General features: G+C 46.8%; 1 protein-coding gene across 2 annotated transcripts in view; it reads left to right on the plus strand.

Annotated features, from left to right (window-relative positions):
• The first annotated feature begins 817 nt into the window (after positions 1-817).
• The window catches only part of HAS3 (hyaluronan synthase 3), a 74,969-nt gene continuing 59,848 nt past the window's right edge, over positions 818-15,938 (plus strand). Inside the window, exons 1-2 of one of the 2 annotated variants that reach the window (XM_078668480.1) lie at positions 818-826; positions 8,344-8,964. In XM_078668480.1, the coding sequence (XP_078524606.1) occupies positions 8,344-8,964 (621 nt within the window). In that variant the 5' untranslated portion in view covers positions 818-826. Of the gene's footprint in view, positions 827-8,343; positions 8,965-15,938 lie in introns of those variants that run through there. The other variant, XM_078668479.1, reaches the window with a different exon arrangement.

The raw sequence follows: 15,938 nt of genomic DNA on the forward strand, positions 1-15,938 counted from the left end.
ATGGAGGGGGATAGATTGTGGTAGATTGGAGTGGGGTAGATTCTGGTGGAGTGGGGTAGAATAGAGTGGAGAGTAGTTGTATAGATTGCAGTGGAGTTTGGAGCGGAATTGGGTAAACTGGAATAGATTGGGGTAAATTGGAGTGGGGTGGAAAGGAGTCGGTGGACTGGCGTACATTGGAGTGTGGTGGATTGGGGTAGATTTGAGTGGAGTGCAGTAAATTGGCCGAAGTTAGGTTGATTGGGTTAGATTGAGTGGAGTGGGGCAGATTGAAGTGGAGTGAAGTAGAGTGGAGTGGGGTAGATTGGAGTGTACTTGGCTAGATTGGATCGCAGTGGAGAGGATTGGGGTAGTATGGAGTGGGGTAGATTGAAGTGGAATAGACTGGAGTAGGGTAGATTGGAGTGAGGTGGACTGGGTAAATTGGGGTGGGGTACATTGGAGTGGAATAGATTGGGTGGATTGGCATGGGGTACATTGGAGTGGAATACATTTTAGCGAAGTGGAGTGAAGTGTGGTAGATTGGTGTAAAGTAGAGTGGAATGGGAAAGATTGGAATGGAATGGGGTAGATTGGAATGGAGTAGAGTGCGGTAAGTGGTGTGGGGTGGATGGGCGTAGAGTGGAGTAGATTAGAGTGGCATGGAATCGATTTGCGTGTCATAGAGGGAATTGGAGTGGCAAAAAATGGATTGGAGTGGCATAGAGTGGAAAGGCATAGAGCGGATTGGAGTGGCATAGTGTCGAGTATGTATGGTGTAGTAGGGCACTGCCAAATGGAGACAAGGAAGGAAAGATGGATGTATTGAGAAAAGGATAGATATAAAGTTAGATAATGTATGCAGAGAAGAGTGGATTGATGAATAATGGAAAGGAGGAATGGAGTGATGGATCAAGGAAAAATAAGGATGGGGAGGATAGAGAAGAACCCAGGGAATCCGCGTACCTATTTCTCCTCAGAACTCAAGATCATCATCTAAGGCTCATCCCTCGGCCCCACTCTGTTCAACGCTTACATGAAACCCCCTCCCCGACCAGCATCATCAGAACCCATGGTCTGAACATCATTTCCTACACAAATGATACACAGCTCATCTTTTCTTTCTTTCCAAAGACCCATACTCCACGAGGGCCAACTTCTGCTTGTGCATGACCAGCGTCGCCAAGGGGATGTAGAAAAACTGCCCCAAACTCAACACAGACAAAACAGCAGTAGTAATCTTCAGGAACAACACCTTCCTGTGGAACGACTCCAGGTGGCCGGCAGAACTAGGACCCTCACCCACTCCCACCGACCACATCTGGATTCTCGGCATCATACTGGACAGTAAACTCACCATGAAAAACCAGATCAACGCAACCTCCTCCGCCTACATCATCACTCTTAGCTTCAAATGGCTCCCAGTCAGCAACAGACGCACCTCCACCCAAGCCCTCCTCACCATCCACCTGGACTACGGCAACACACTAAGTAGGATTCCCTGCACACCTTCTAAAGAGAGTGCAGACCATACAGAACTCAGCAGCCAGGCTCATTCTTGACCTCCCCAGATGAACCCACATCACCCCTCACCTCAAGAAACTCCACTGGCTCCCTGTCCACGAGAGATGTCAAGTCAAGATGCTGACTCTTGCCTATAAAGCCCTGCACAATCAAGGACCTGCATACTTCAACCACTACCTTGGCTTCCACCAGCCCTCCAGACAACTGTGTTCTGCCTTTCTCTCCCTCATTCACACCTCTCAAATCCGCCAAAGCAACAACGGAGGTCGCTCCTTCTCCTACCTCTTCGCAAAGTCCATGAACAACCTCCCTTACACCTCTGGCCCTCACCTTCCCTCTAGGAATTCCGAAAGGGACTCAAAACCTGGTTGTTCAACTGATCCCACATGAGCAGCATGGCTCCCAGCGTCTGCAATACCCTAGCGGGTGATTAGCAGCGCTTAACAAATCCTGCTCGATCGATTGATGGATGGATGAGAGAAGGAAGAAGGAATGGATGGATTGTTAAAAGGGTGGATGGATAAAGCAAAGAAGGAGAAATACAAGGATGGAGAGAAGGAAGGATTGATTCATTATCAAAAGAAGAATGCAGAGAAGGATGAATGGGTGTAAAAAGACAAGAGAGAGGGACGGAAAGAATTCATTTTTAGACTTAAGAATTCTCTCAGGGGAGGCAATGCTCTGAATGGCTGCTGGGCTTGCTTGCCTCACCCACTCTCTCAGTTTCATTTGGAATACAGTTGTAAGTGGAGAATATTTTAATGTTCTGGCCTGTGTGACCCATCAATTAGGAGGGTGTAGGAGAAGGGTATTCTCCACAGGTCTCCCCTACCAGATGGCACAAGTTGGTGAAAATACCTATTGTCAGCTTACAGTTGACTTAGGGCCCACCCATTGTATACCATTTGTTGGCTTTATTGTCACTTCCATTTGCTTGCTTTCTATTCACCAGCTTGTGTGTGCTTTTCCTCTTAGTCTTGTGTTTGTGCCTCCCTTGGAGCATGGCTACACAGTGGTCCCTCATCACATTCTGCAGGGTGCCCGATCAATTTGTGTTGAACCACTATGGCGGTATCCTTCCTCTGCTCACTTTTCAGGCACTACTTTTTTCTTATTGTTTAAGCATGCTATGAGAGTGCATGTGTTTTCTAGCGGTCTTCCTCGTGCACATCTCTTGCCCCCTCTACAGCTCCTTGTTACTCTCACCAGTGTGCTTCTCCCCTGCCCCCTCTATAATTCGCTTGTCCGAGTGCTCCCCAATCTTGCTCTTTCTCGTGTGCTTCTCTTCTCAACCCTGTGCTCCACATTTTTTCTCGTGTCACTTCCCCCCACCTGCGCCCTTAATCTGTCGGTCCTCCGTGTTGCTTCCCTCCACCTGCCCCCTCCGTGTTGTTTCTGCCTCCCCCCGTCCCCACCCCCTACTGTATTCTGTGTTGCTTACCTCTGCCCTCTGGGTTGCTTCTACCCATCCCCCCAGATGTTTAATAGCTTTAAAAAATATCAATTTTCGTGCAACTGTTGGAAACCTTTGTCAACTACGTTAGAAAAAAAAGCATTTGCAATGCAATAGGTCTCGCATTAGGAAAGTTTGAGCTATTGGTATTGTAAATGACAAATTTTGTTTTTATGTGTTGGTTTTGAAAATAGCTAAATTAATAGTCTTGTCATTTACAATTCCAATAGTTGTAACTTTTGCAAATGTGACACCTATAGCAGTTTTAATGCAATATGTGTTGTTTTTACGTGACTTAGATGTATTAATATTACAAATAACAATGGCTTTTAATTTTTTTAAATAATTAATACTTAAATAAAAGTTATTGTAATTTATAATGGCAATAGCTTAAACTTTTGTAAATAACTTTTGTGAAGATTATGTTCAGTGTATTTTATTGTGACGAAAATCCAAGAACAGAAGTGAAATATTAACATCTTTTTATGACATTTGTAATAAAGCTTGAAACATTGAGAGAACATATTCCAACCAGTTGTTGTTGAATGGTTGCACAGATTGATGCTGTGGTGGCGCTGAGTGATGTTGTGGTGGCGACGAGTGATGCTGTGGCGTCCAGTAATGCTGTGGTAGCGCATAGTGATGTTGTTGTGCCCCTGAGTGATGCCGTGGTGGTGCTGAGTGTTGCTGTGGTGATGCGATAGATAGAGGGAGGGCGATAGATGGATAGTGGGAGGGCGATAGATAGATAGAGGGAGGGCGATAGATAGATAGAGGGAGGGCGATAGATAGAGGGAGGGCGATAGATAGAGGGAGGGAGGGCGGTAGAGTGAGGGAAATAGATAGATGGAGGGAAAGCGATAGATAGATAGAGGGAGGGTGATAGATTGAGTGAGGGAGGGCGATAGATAGAGGGAGGGCGATAGATAGAGGGAGGGCGATAGATAGAGTGGGGGAGGGCAATAGATAGAGTTGGGGAGGGCAATAGATAGAGTGGGGGAGGGCAATAGATAGAGTGAGGGAGGGCGATAGATAGAGTGAGGGAGGGCGATAGAGTGAGGGAGGGCGATAGATAGATAGATAGAGTGAGGGAGGGCGATAGATAGGTAGATAGAGTGAGGGCGATAGAGTGAGTGAGGGCGATAGAGTGAGTGAGGGCGATAGAGGGAGTGAGGGCGATAGATAGAGGGAGGGAGGGCGATAGAGTGAGTGAGGGCGATAGCTAGATAGAGGGAGGGCGATAGATAGAGTTAGGGAGGGCGATAGAGGGAGGGCGATAGATAGAGTGAGGGAGGGCGATAGATAGATAGATAGATAGAGTGAGGACGATAGATAGAGTGAGGGCGATAGAGTGAGTGAGGGCGATAGAGAGAGTGAGGGCGGTAGAGAGAGTGAGGGCGGTAGAGAGAGTGAGGGCGGTAGAGTGGTAGAGTGCGGGCGGTAGGGTGAGAGCGGTAGAGTGGTAGAGTGAGAGCGGAAGAGTGAGGGAGTGAGGGCGTGAGGGCGGTAGAGTGAGGGCAGTAGAGTGGTAGAGTGAGGGCAGTAGAGTGAGTGTTTTTAAGCCGTTATGATGGCATAAGGCTCACATAACCGCTTATCAAATAATACAGCATGACACAGAGTTCTCAAGATTTCAAAAGTACTAATTATCCTATCTGATACCATTACAAGAAGTGATATCTCACAGCTATTAGCTTGAATGACTGCACATGAAATGACATTTGTGAAATAGCTAAAAAGTCAAAATAAATTCAAAGTTATAGAATAACTCCAAAGTGACACTAAATTAGAATCATGACCTTGTGCTGAAATGAATGGATGCACAATGCTGGTGGCCAGATTAAATGTGGAAAATAAATCACACGCAAGCGGTGCAATACAGTGTCTGAAGGAGGGTGTCTGTTGTGGTAGGAGATCTTCTCACGGGTTTTCAAGCTGGGATATTTAGCTTGCGTAACCAGCTCGGAGCACTGTGGCTCTCTGAGAAGATCTACATTTGAATGTCTGAGTCCTCCTTTTATTTCTAGGTGTGACATTCAGCCTGGTGTGAGGGAGCTCTAAATGTGTGAGTCTCACTCGCAATGAGTGAGAGGTGAGATCTCTGCCGAACATATTGTTCCATCACACAATAAACTGGTGGCTCATCCAAGTATAAACTTGTAGCAAAAACAAGCATAATTAACATGAGCATGGGCTTATCTCGCCAGCCCTACAGCGTACAATTGTTTGGAAAGCAAAAAAGAGCTTCTGTTATGGAGGGGGTAGGGTTGACGTCTTAGCTCCTCTTGTACTTGGCATAAATAAGACTATCACTGGCAAGATTTGGCTGAGAAGCGATCTCTCTGATTAGTTTGCAGAACCAGGCTTATGAAAATGTTAAGCCTTTGTCCATTAGGCCATTGTGTTTTGTTTCCGGGATAAGTGCCTTCCTTTCCAGCTTTTCATTTTTATGAATTGTGCTTTGTGCCTTGTTGGTAGAACACCAAAACCTTCAAAAAGCGCTGCTTGTGGAATATGAATAAATCGATACTTAAACAGAAGCATAGAGCAGCCAACCCAGAGTTTGAGATCAGAGTCCACATATCAGTGCAGTAATCTAGTACTTTATCTTTGTGCCTAGAAGATCCACAACCAACAGAGAACAATAGTGACCTCCTTTAGATCCGATCCAAAATATACTCCCTCCAAATCTGCATAATGTGAAGAACTACAATTTTTTACCAAGCCATAATCACAACCCCAATACCAAGAAAAACTATAAACGCAATTTCTTTCCGTCTCAGTCTCTGCCAGTCGTTCGGCCCACATTCCAGTCCATTGTTGTTTTGTCCACTGGACCACTCTGGACAGGGAGGTAACCATATTGTTCTTGTTCCTGCTCCAGTAATTTACAGATCGTCCTGGAATGACCAGTCCCTGCCTATCAACGCTTCCTCCGTCGCTCTTGAATTCCACAAGAAACTGAAGCCCTGGCTCTTCACCTGGCCCTGACTCGGCCCATACCGCTCCGGCTTCAGCGCCAGTATACCCTAATGGGGGAGTTGTGTTCTGTATAGATACACATGAAATATCAATTAATAGTGGGAAATAATGTGCACAAATTGTTTCCGTGCCCTTTATGCCCACGTTGCGGTACAAAAGGGGGTGGTGATGGACGGAGCATCTGAATCAATCAAACACTCACACCCAGTCAAAAGATCTGGGTTTGATCCATCACCGTTCTTTAGCCCACTTAGCCACCCCAGTTCAGACATGGCTATATGCAAATCAGTCTGACCCTGTGCCTCATGGGAACAGTCCAGCCCGAACTGCCCAGCCATGTCTTCCCTGGACCGGAAACAAGCTTCCGAGGACCGGTTTCTTCGCATTCCAGCCGTCTTCAGAGTGGGCTAAAGAACGGTGATGGATTAAACCCAGATCTTTTGACCGGGTGTGAGTGTTTGATCGATTCAGATGCTCCGTCCATCACCACCCTCTTTTGTACCGCTTTATGCCCACGTTGTCAGAACATTGTACATGTTTTGAGATAATAGTTACCACCCAGGAAAAAATGTGAGCAATAGGGACTTAATTGACAAACCACACCACAAATCCCTGCATTGTTGTGCATTCATGCTGTACTGTATGTTGTTGTGTGCTTTGCCAAATGTGTGTTTCCACTTGTGTACATGCATGATGAAGTGGTCCTCGAAGCACATGTGGTGCAGCGACTACATTTACCTTAATCAGTTCATCCCTATCATATTGATGGACCCCTTGTTCCCAGACAAAGATTCCTTATTCTAGTCTTTCTTCAGTGCCACAGACTAACATAGTAGCGAGAAGAGATGTTGCGCAGGCCGTCCCCTGCAGTTGGAGAGTTCCACCCAACAGCATGCAACTGGCTTTGCAACCATGAAGCTAGAATGACCAACGCTCATAGCAGAAGTCCCTCTACTATTTCCTGTTCCTCCCCTACTCGATCATGATCCTTTGTCCCCTCTCCATCACTCTTTCAATTTGCAACCAGCCACCTTCATCTGCTGATGGTACTCACTCCATGTCCCACTTTCACTTGCCATGGAGCATGGAGTAGGTGGACTACAGCAGCATTATTTCCGGACCACCCGCTACCGCGGTACTGTTAACTCTAGTGAAGGTAACTGGATGTTGGTGAAGGGAACTGGATGTTTGTGACCCTCATAGTTCCCTGAGAAATGATGAATTAATGGGGAAAGAGCACCATGTTCCTCAGTAATCCCTAATTTCTTCCAGAAGATGTACCCAGAATCACCAAGTGAAACACGCAGAACTCGCAGAGTTCCAGTAGACCTCCTAATACCAATGATACCAGTAACTTTTGTTAGTGGTCCCATCAATGGTACAGGGAGGCTTGTAATGAGATCCCATATCCCTTCTGGGTTGGAACTTTTGAGTGAGACCTCATCAGGCAAGAAACAGTCAACAGCCCTACGTAAGGCACGAGGTTGCTTCGCTCTACTGATGTCATGAAGCAGCTTTGCCGAACTGTGTTCTGCTAGAGTCAGCGTAGCTCTTGAAGGACCGCATCTATGCCAGGTCAACCATCTCTTTTTACATAAATGAGCCTCCCTTGCATGTAAATGTATCTTATGAGAGTATTCTGAAAGTCTACCATGGATTCAGCCTGACCTAATACCCTTGTGCTGTAGAAATCCACTCACTTGGCTGCTCTCAGTGGCATCATTAGAGTAAAGATAGACAAGCACCTGGATACCCTATCGGGTGATTGGCCGCGCTTTATAAATCCTGATTGATTGATTGACTCCATTCGTCCTGGGTGGCATTCAACACTGTCATTGTTTTCAAAAAGTTAGGGAGGAGATTGGTCAAGGCTATTCTGCTGATTACGAACTGAACAACTAAAATGTATATTGTTTTTAGTCGAATTCTAAAAAAACGTGAGCCACACTCTATTAGAAACTGCCATTAAGGATGCAAAATCCTATTTTTTGTACGGTTAGGAAGGTGTCAAATTTTAAGAGATGCGATGGAGATGTAAGACATTTGACGCATCGTTTATATTATGCTAATTTGTGTTCCTTTCGTGTAGCTGAAGTAAAGAAACATTTCTGTACTCCTCTGAAGTAATGATAGTGGTGAGGTGCTAGTAATTAGCTATTTAAAGGGGGCATGCAGTGTAGAGAAAAAAAATCCTTTACCTAATCATCCATCACAGCAATAGGCATTACAGAATGTTACCTTGTTTGATGATCTCTCCTTGGCTTTTGAGAACTATTTTGACATCCTTCATTGGATGACCCCCATGACCTCTATGGAATTGCATGAACTGTTGGTTGATCTTCTTGCAAGTGTAGAAAAAGCCTCTATAATAATTTTCTCTATTTGTTTATTATTTTGCTGTACAGATGCCAGTGAGGGTAAAGGCGGCCCTTCGTCTGTTTGGTACCAGCTTCTTTGCCGTGTTAGTCCTTGGAGGGATCCTGGCTGCATATGTCACTGGGTACCAGTTTATCCACACTGAGAAGCATTACCTGTCCTTCGGGCTGTATGGGGCCATTCTGGGCCTTCACCTCTTCATCCAGAGCCTCTTTGCCTTCCTGGAGCACCGGCATATGCGCCTGGAAGGAAGGGCTTTGAGGCTGACGCCATCAGTGGCCCTCTGCATCGCTGCCTACCAGGAGGACCCAGACTACTTAAAGAAATGCCTGCAGTCAGTCAAGCGCATCTCCTACCCAGACCTGAAGGTGGTTATGGTGGTGGACGGCAATAGCCAAGAGGATGCCTACATGCTCGACATCTTCAATGAGATCATGGGCTCTGAGAAGACAGGGTGCTACGTATGGAAGAGCAACTACCACGAGAAGGGCGCAGAGGAGACGGACAGCAGCCTGCAAGAGGGAGTTCGGCAGGTGCAAGAGGTGGTGCAGAACTGCGGGTTCTCCTGCATCATGCAGAAGTGGGGCGGCAAGCGAGAGGTGATGTACACTGCCTTCAAGGCCCTCGGGGACTCCGTGGATTATGTCCAGGTCAGTGAGATGGAATTTGTGTCTGTAGGGTCACCGTGGGTGTTTTAATGTTCCTAACCTTGACCCTGCCATTAACTACCAGTCACTCTTTAAGAATTTACAGTGCATATTGACTGAAAAGCTCAATCTGATGCTCTGTGTTGGTGGAATCATAATTGAGTATTGTAGCCCAAGGTGAGGCGATACCAGTCATTAACGGACCTACATTTGAGTTACATGCCTGAGAAGGCCTATAGCTAAGGAGAGGTCCTTAACAAACTGTATAACCGGACTCTGGAAGGCTATAGTGGTATTAGAACATTCTATCCATCTGCAGTAGAATGCTTGAAGTTATAGAGTGAAACAGATATGAGAGCATTGGAATGATGAATCTGAAGGTGTGTGCCAGCCATTGTTGTTTGTCTGTCACTCTATTATCTTCTTTGAAGCTCCCAACACCCCAATGCTCTAATCTGAAGAGAGAACCATTGAATATCATGCTTTTTAATTACTGCCCTCTAAATGATCATTATTGTCTTTCCCAACGTCTTTGTCCACAAAGGACACCATTACACAACCTGGAATATCTGTAATTACTGTGAGGAAATAATTATTTAGTGGTAGGTAATATGCCTGCCATAGTGGTAGGTGGATACCAAGGGGTAGACTCTTTCTAATTGTGACTTCCTGCTTTTATGATCTCTGTAAAGCACACTTTAGTTTCCCCCTTACTAAATAATGGCTTAGTCTCTGCAGTGTCAAGTGATCATCCCTCCACCTGTTCCCGGACCGACTGTAGGGCGGTGCGACTGGTGCCACAGCACTAGGCGCTGAGCTCAAGGGTGGAGGGGGGCTGTATTTGTGTCGTATGAGTTAAAAGCACCTGCTGCAGAGTTCCTGGTGCGGCCAGCAAATCTTTAGGCAGTAATAAGAACATCAAAATAACTCTGGTGATTGATGTACCTGCAGGAGAGAGGTGGAGTTTTGTCTAGTTAGAGTTTTGACTCACAATAAAGTAGCACTGCTGCAAATCATAAATTGTTTTTGTAAATTGGTCAGTGGGTATTGCCTTTGTCACAGAGATCCTTTTGCTACTTGCAGTTCACAAGTTACAATCCTTCTAATACAGCTCAGTGAGCTATGAACTGGCATCAAAGAGCTGCATGCAAAGTGCAAAACATAGCATAGAAACGTATATTTTTTCACCTCAGACTTTCATTATCCTAAGTTTTCTAAAAAGGGTTCCTTTGGGTAGAAATACATTCCTATTAGTAAATCCAACGCCAACCACTGTGTTACATTTTAAACCTTGAGTTTGCGCTTCTCCAGACCAAGCACTCTTAAAATATATAACCTAACAGTATGGAAGACATGTTACACGTACACTTTGTTGTCATCTTTGTCTTATGTAACATTTCCTACACGCTGATTTACACACACATGATTCATTGACCCTATATAATGTGTGCAGGATCTGAAGTGCTTTGACACCCTACATTGGTATGAGTAGCGCTACAGAAGAAATGAAAGGCGTGAGAGAGGGGCTAAGGAGGCACTAATGGAGGGTGTTAGTAAGGAGACCCGTGGAGAAGGAGGTGACTGGGGGCGCTGAGATAGATTGGGGACACCAGTACTAAATCAGCCCATGACTGGTTCAATAAATTGCTCAAATTGCGATACAAAGTGAAGTGGAGAGGTAGTACAGTCGTCCACACACCTGTGTCAGGTTCCATTACACATTCCATAATTACAGAGTACAGGGTCACATGTCCCTTCCACTGAATGCCATTGGTCAAAGGTAAACAAACGCTGCTGTCCTGTCATTCATGTCGTGAGATTTAGAACATATCCTAACATCTCTGCTATAATTCTGGCCAACCTCAATGCTGTGACTGTGCCAGGATAACTGTTTACATTTATTCCTGACGACTTCTTCGCCCCCTTGAGCACCCCGTCTCAGTGAATCTTCGTGATCAGTGACTTTATGTACTGAGCTCTTGTAATGTCCACATTGGGAAATACGTCCACTTGGCTTTCATGTCCAGGTTAAAATGTAACATGTAAAGAAAGCAAGAGAGGATTCAAGTTGACTGTTAAATGCCCTCCCTGAGCAGACCTCAAACCAAAAAGATTGACAGTCATGCATAGTGCAGGCAGCTTTGATGTGTTCATGCAACCAATTTTTCAACATAAGTGGCCTACAGACCAGTCTTTCCTCTGGTGACTGAGCCTGACCACCATCCAGCTTTTGGGGAAACAACTAGTGGAGTGCATGTCCTAACTATGCATCAGTCTCTGAATTAGTGAACGGAAGATAACGGTTGACCCATCTCACTGTCTGCCATCTAGCGAGAACTGCCAAAGAGTGAGTTGCTTTCTAAGACTTTCTCTCTGCGTATGAAGAGTCCTGGACAATGCCTTGTGGTTTTGAATGATGTGTCGAGGGAGAAGAACACAGCAATAGAAGTCCACCCGTACACATTTGTAATATGCAATGAGGCTTGTCAGTTATACATTCTTACGGAACTCGTCACTCGTTGGCAGAATTTTGAGAATCTGTCCCTACACCATCGATGGCGAAATATGAAGGAATCATACAAGCGCTTGAGACCATCCCTTTAAAGCTGGATTTCCCGGTTTCCTCTTTGACATCTAGTGGTGGCCACATTGAAGGCTGGATTAAAACCCGTCAGCGTGGCTTGTGAAGAGCTTGCGGCATTGTGTTTAGGTTTTCTCTTCAATTCCTATGGAGTGGTTTCCCAGTTTCTATCTGGGCTCAATGCAAGGTGCTTGACCTCAATTCACAGCTCCTTCTCCGGAGAAGGTCCCCCGTACACAGAAACCATTGTCTATAGTTTGGTTCACGTCCAGTGCTCGTGCTCACGTGATACCTACTGTCTGCAGATTCCATGTTTTTCGATCACCGCTTGGGCGGGGAAGACCCGTCACCAGCAGGTTGTACGCTAGGTAACTTCCTGCCAAAGGACAGTGAGACCATTGTTATCCATGTCTTGTTTTTTTGACGAGTCACAATTTTGGCTTTTTGGATTTCTTCCATTTCTTAAATAGCCTCTGAAGTCAAGTGTTTTCCATTCATGATTCAACATTAAATTATAAGTTGACTTTTGTTACTGAACCGTATAAATGTCAAATATTGATAGAAGTTGAAATGTAGACGCACATTTACTTCCTTCAAAACACTCTTACAGAGGGACGTTCTACTTGAGAACCGACATCTTAGGTATGCCCCAGTGCACTAATTATGACCTCATACATGGTATCACAGAGTACAACACACATGACATCACTCTAGACGTTACAGACGTCTAGAGTGATGATGACATCACTCTAGACATTACATATGAAACTATCGAAGAACTCACTGATGTGGCATCACACCTTATGTAACATAGAGATAACACTGAAGCAGAAATATAGACAGCCAACACTATCCTCACAGACATTCATTAGGAAACCAGATGTCCTCACAGAGACTATACAAAAAGGAAAGGCTGCAGGACTTCCACTCACAAGCAGTGGTGGCTCATAGTGTGCAGTAGGGGCGGGGCTGACCCACATACGCATACTGTCTTACACACACCCATCTACATGCAAGCTCAGTCACGCCCATCCATTCACAAGCACGTCCACACACCCATTCACAGCATGCATGCGCACATGCATCCAACATTCAATAACGACTTCCCTGCTGCCGCAGTGACATGGGTGGCGGGAGGGCAAAGCAGAACCCTGAGTGGTTCCTGAAGGCTTACTGGACGTAAGGGACTGCCAGAAGATCCGCCACTTTCTCACATTGGTTGACCTTGTCATGGATCAGCCAATGAGAGGAGGGCCATTCCTACCTCATCACACAGTCGGATGGGGTCATTGAGAGTTGCTGGCCCCACCCAACTCTGTAATTAAGGCTTTACTGATTGACACTCAGCCCTGGGCACTTCAGTGCTTCTAACTGAAAAACCCAGGTCTGACTCTAGGGTGACGCGCCCCCTCGTCATACAGGGGAGGGCCTCATGGGGCTTTGCCGGGCTGAAGAGGTCACGCCCTTATGGCTGTAAAATCTTCCGCCCGGCATAGTTCGGCTCGAGCTGCCAGGCGCCAGAGCATTTAGCGCATGCATAGCACCTGAGCTGCCTGACCCAACCATCAAGACTGTCTGTAAGGCTGACGTTTGCTGAGCCTGACACAGTCTTCATGCTTTGCAAAAGGGTGAGAGCGGGGCCCCTGCGCCCTTAATGACAGGCCGCCGCTGCTCACAAGTGATAGGTATCTTGACATAATGCTACAGTACCAGAGGTTGCTGCAAGCTGTCCTCACTTCTACGAATCAGTAAGAAAGGCTGCAGCACCATGGATTGTTACAGCGCCGTTTGCTGCAATTTTATGCAGATAGCAAGGACTTCTGTAGCATTCACAGAACATTTAATGCATGTTGTCAGTTATTAAATGTATGAAAATGTGTTTGCAGATACTACATTATCTATATATTTAGGGGACGCACAATACTGCAGGCAGAGGCTTATTATTCACATCGAGGATTCTAAGGGCAGTTCCGCCCACAGTTCCGCCCACACGGCTTGCCGCTCCCGCTTCGCGGGAGCCGCTTCGCACAGGAGTGCGCTTCTAACCCACTGCACCTGGACATTTTAGGCGGAGGTAAGGGCGCGAGGCAAGGCGTGGGCTGCGAGTGTGCAGGGACTCCAACATCCAGGAGTCCCTGCGAGACCACGGACTGACCATCCGGTCCGCTCTCCCCGCCGGCCCGCCCCCCGCCCGCCTGAGATTGTAAAAGGCGCTCTCCCTTGCCACTTGTTGGGACGCACAATACTGCAGGCAGAGGCTTATTATTCACATCGAGGATTCTAAGGGCAGTTCCGCCCACACGGCTTGCCGCTCCCGCTTCGCGGGAGCCGCTTCGCACAGGAGTGCGCTTCTAACCCACTGCACCTGGACATTTTAGGCGGAGGTAAGGGCGCGAGGCAAGGCGTGGGCTGTGAGTGTGCAGGGACTCCAACATCCAGGAGTCCCTGCGAGACCACGGACTGACCATCCGGTCCGCTCTCCCCGCCGGCCCGCCCCCCCCGCCTAACACGCCCACTATATCACGGCACAACACTCCCGCAGCGCGGGACGCAGCCCGGGGCGAAGACCGGGCAAAGAGCGGGCCGTTTGAGGCCGTTCGAGGACGGCAGAGAACGGCCCTGGCCCACCCCCTCTTATTGCCCCAAACCTGCTTGACATTGTATCACCGTGCAGAGACAGGTTAGTTGAAACTATAGACCTCTATTCAGCAAGTCGAGTGACGATTCAAATAACATTGCAAACACAATGAGTACTAGGATGACACGTAGCAAAACTTCCAAAGGTGGTTCACAATTCAGTGGCCCTATGGACGACTTCATCACCCGCACAAACTTAGCTATTGATGAGGAAATATCCAAACTCCAATCCCGGGTATCCCTAGAATTGGTAGCTGCACGTAGGCTGTCTGAGGTAATCGCCCTTTCGAAAAAATCATCTCTAGGACATATAGCCTCTGCTGTCACGCCAGTACGCTCCGTTTGCCCAAATAGTATTACCACCCAGGTTGATTTACACCAGCCCCCGACCAATTTCAACCTCACTCCGCCCTCAGAACAACCATGTATTATAGAAGAGCTAAGTTTTTCTGCACCTTCTCACGTTCAGACCCCCATCCCAAATCCCTTTTCCCAAGTATTCCCAAATACTTCTCGTGTCAGTGGTGCACAACCCAAAAGAAAACGCCAATCACGCTCAGCTTACTTTCGTAAAAAGGCAAAGGTTGCGGCCTCCCATCAGCTCACAATGACCAACGCTCAGGCTTGTAATGCTTTCCCTGAGGGTTCCTCGCGCACGCAGTCATTATGCCAAAGTATGGGAGAGGATCCAGCTAACACTACTCCAGCAGACAATGGGGGGGCACTGGTACAGGACCAGGGAAGGAATGATAAGGATTTCATAGATCAAGTCTGGGAAACATTAAAAAAACTTCTCTCACCACTCGACTTAAGATTGTCTAGGATTGAAAACAATCTACTCGAGATGGAGAAGAGCATTATTGCTCTGGCCACTCTTGGCCTGAGAAGCCTTGAAAACCAGGGCGTGTCTTTACCTGACCCACACTCGTCAGCAACTGTTTCGCAAGCTGAACAGCACCCCCCACCAGTACCTGTTGCTGTAAAGCCTGTGCCTAAGCCAAGGACTGTGGCTGTGGACCAAGCTTCCATAACCACTAATCCTCAGGCTACCAAACCGCAGATTCCCCCACGGAACCCTAAGCTTCAAAAAGCAAATCTAAACCCGGTAGCTCCCTCCAGACTCCATTCTGCCGAAACGCAGGGTTCTCGCCCAAAAGATAATTTTAGAGGAGGTTATATAGATCTTCCTCCAGAGGCCAATGACTATGTGGTCGTGTTGACAGGAGTCCCTGTGCTCGGCACTGCCCAACACGAAAACCACTGGTCATTGAAAAACAAAACTATGCATTGGCTTAACGTCAACAGACCGATTCCAAATGGCATCAAAAGCGGAGTGATGATGGTCCGTAGAATACCCTGGGTGGGCCCAACTAAGAAATCTAAGCAAGGGGACTGTGTAGTTGTAACTTTCGAAGACCCACACACGGCGCACCATATCTGTTCCTGGCCAACTAATGAAGATTCTCTAGTCGTACCAAGGCCACTATCCTATTTCTATCCCCCACGCCAAGTGAACACCCAAGTGGATAATTGGTCCTTGGTGCAGCACCATCCTTGGAACACCCACTCCATGAGGCAAAAGAACAATCTTTTGCACTGGAATGGGCTATCAACCTACAATAGATATGGAGGCCTGGAGGAGGTCGATTGACTTTTTATGTCCCCAGTACGCCCACAACTAGCAATAGTACCGTCGCCACATGTTATAGACATAGTTGGAAACCCGACCAACGGTCCCCTATCAATCCATGCTGGGCCT

The sequence above is a fragment of the Lissotriton helveticus genome, chromosome 12 (genome assembly GCF_964261635.1).
Source record: "Lissotriton helveticus chromosome 12, aLisHel1.1, whole genome shotgun sequence".
Lineage (NCBI taxonomy): Eukaryota > Metazoa > Chordata > Amphibia > Caudata > Salamandridae > Lissotriton > Lissotriton helveticus.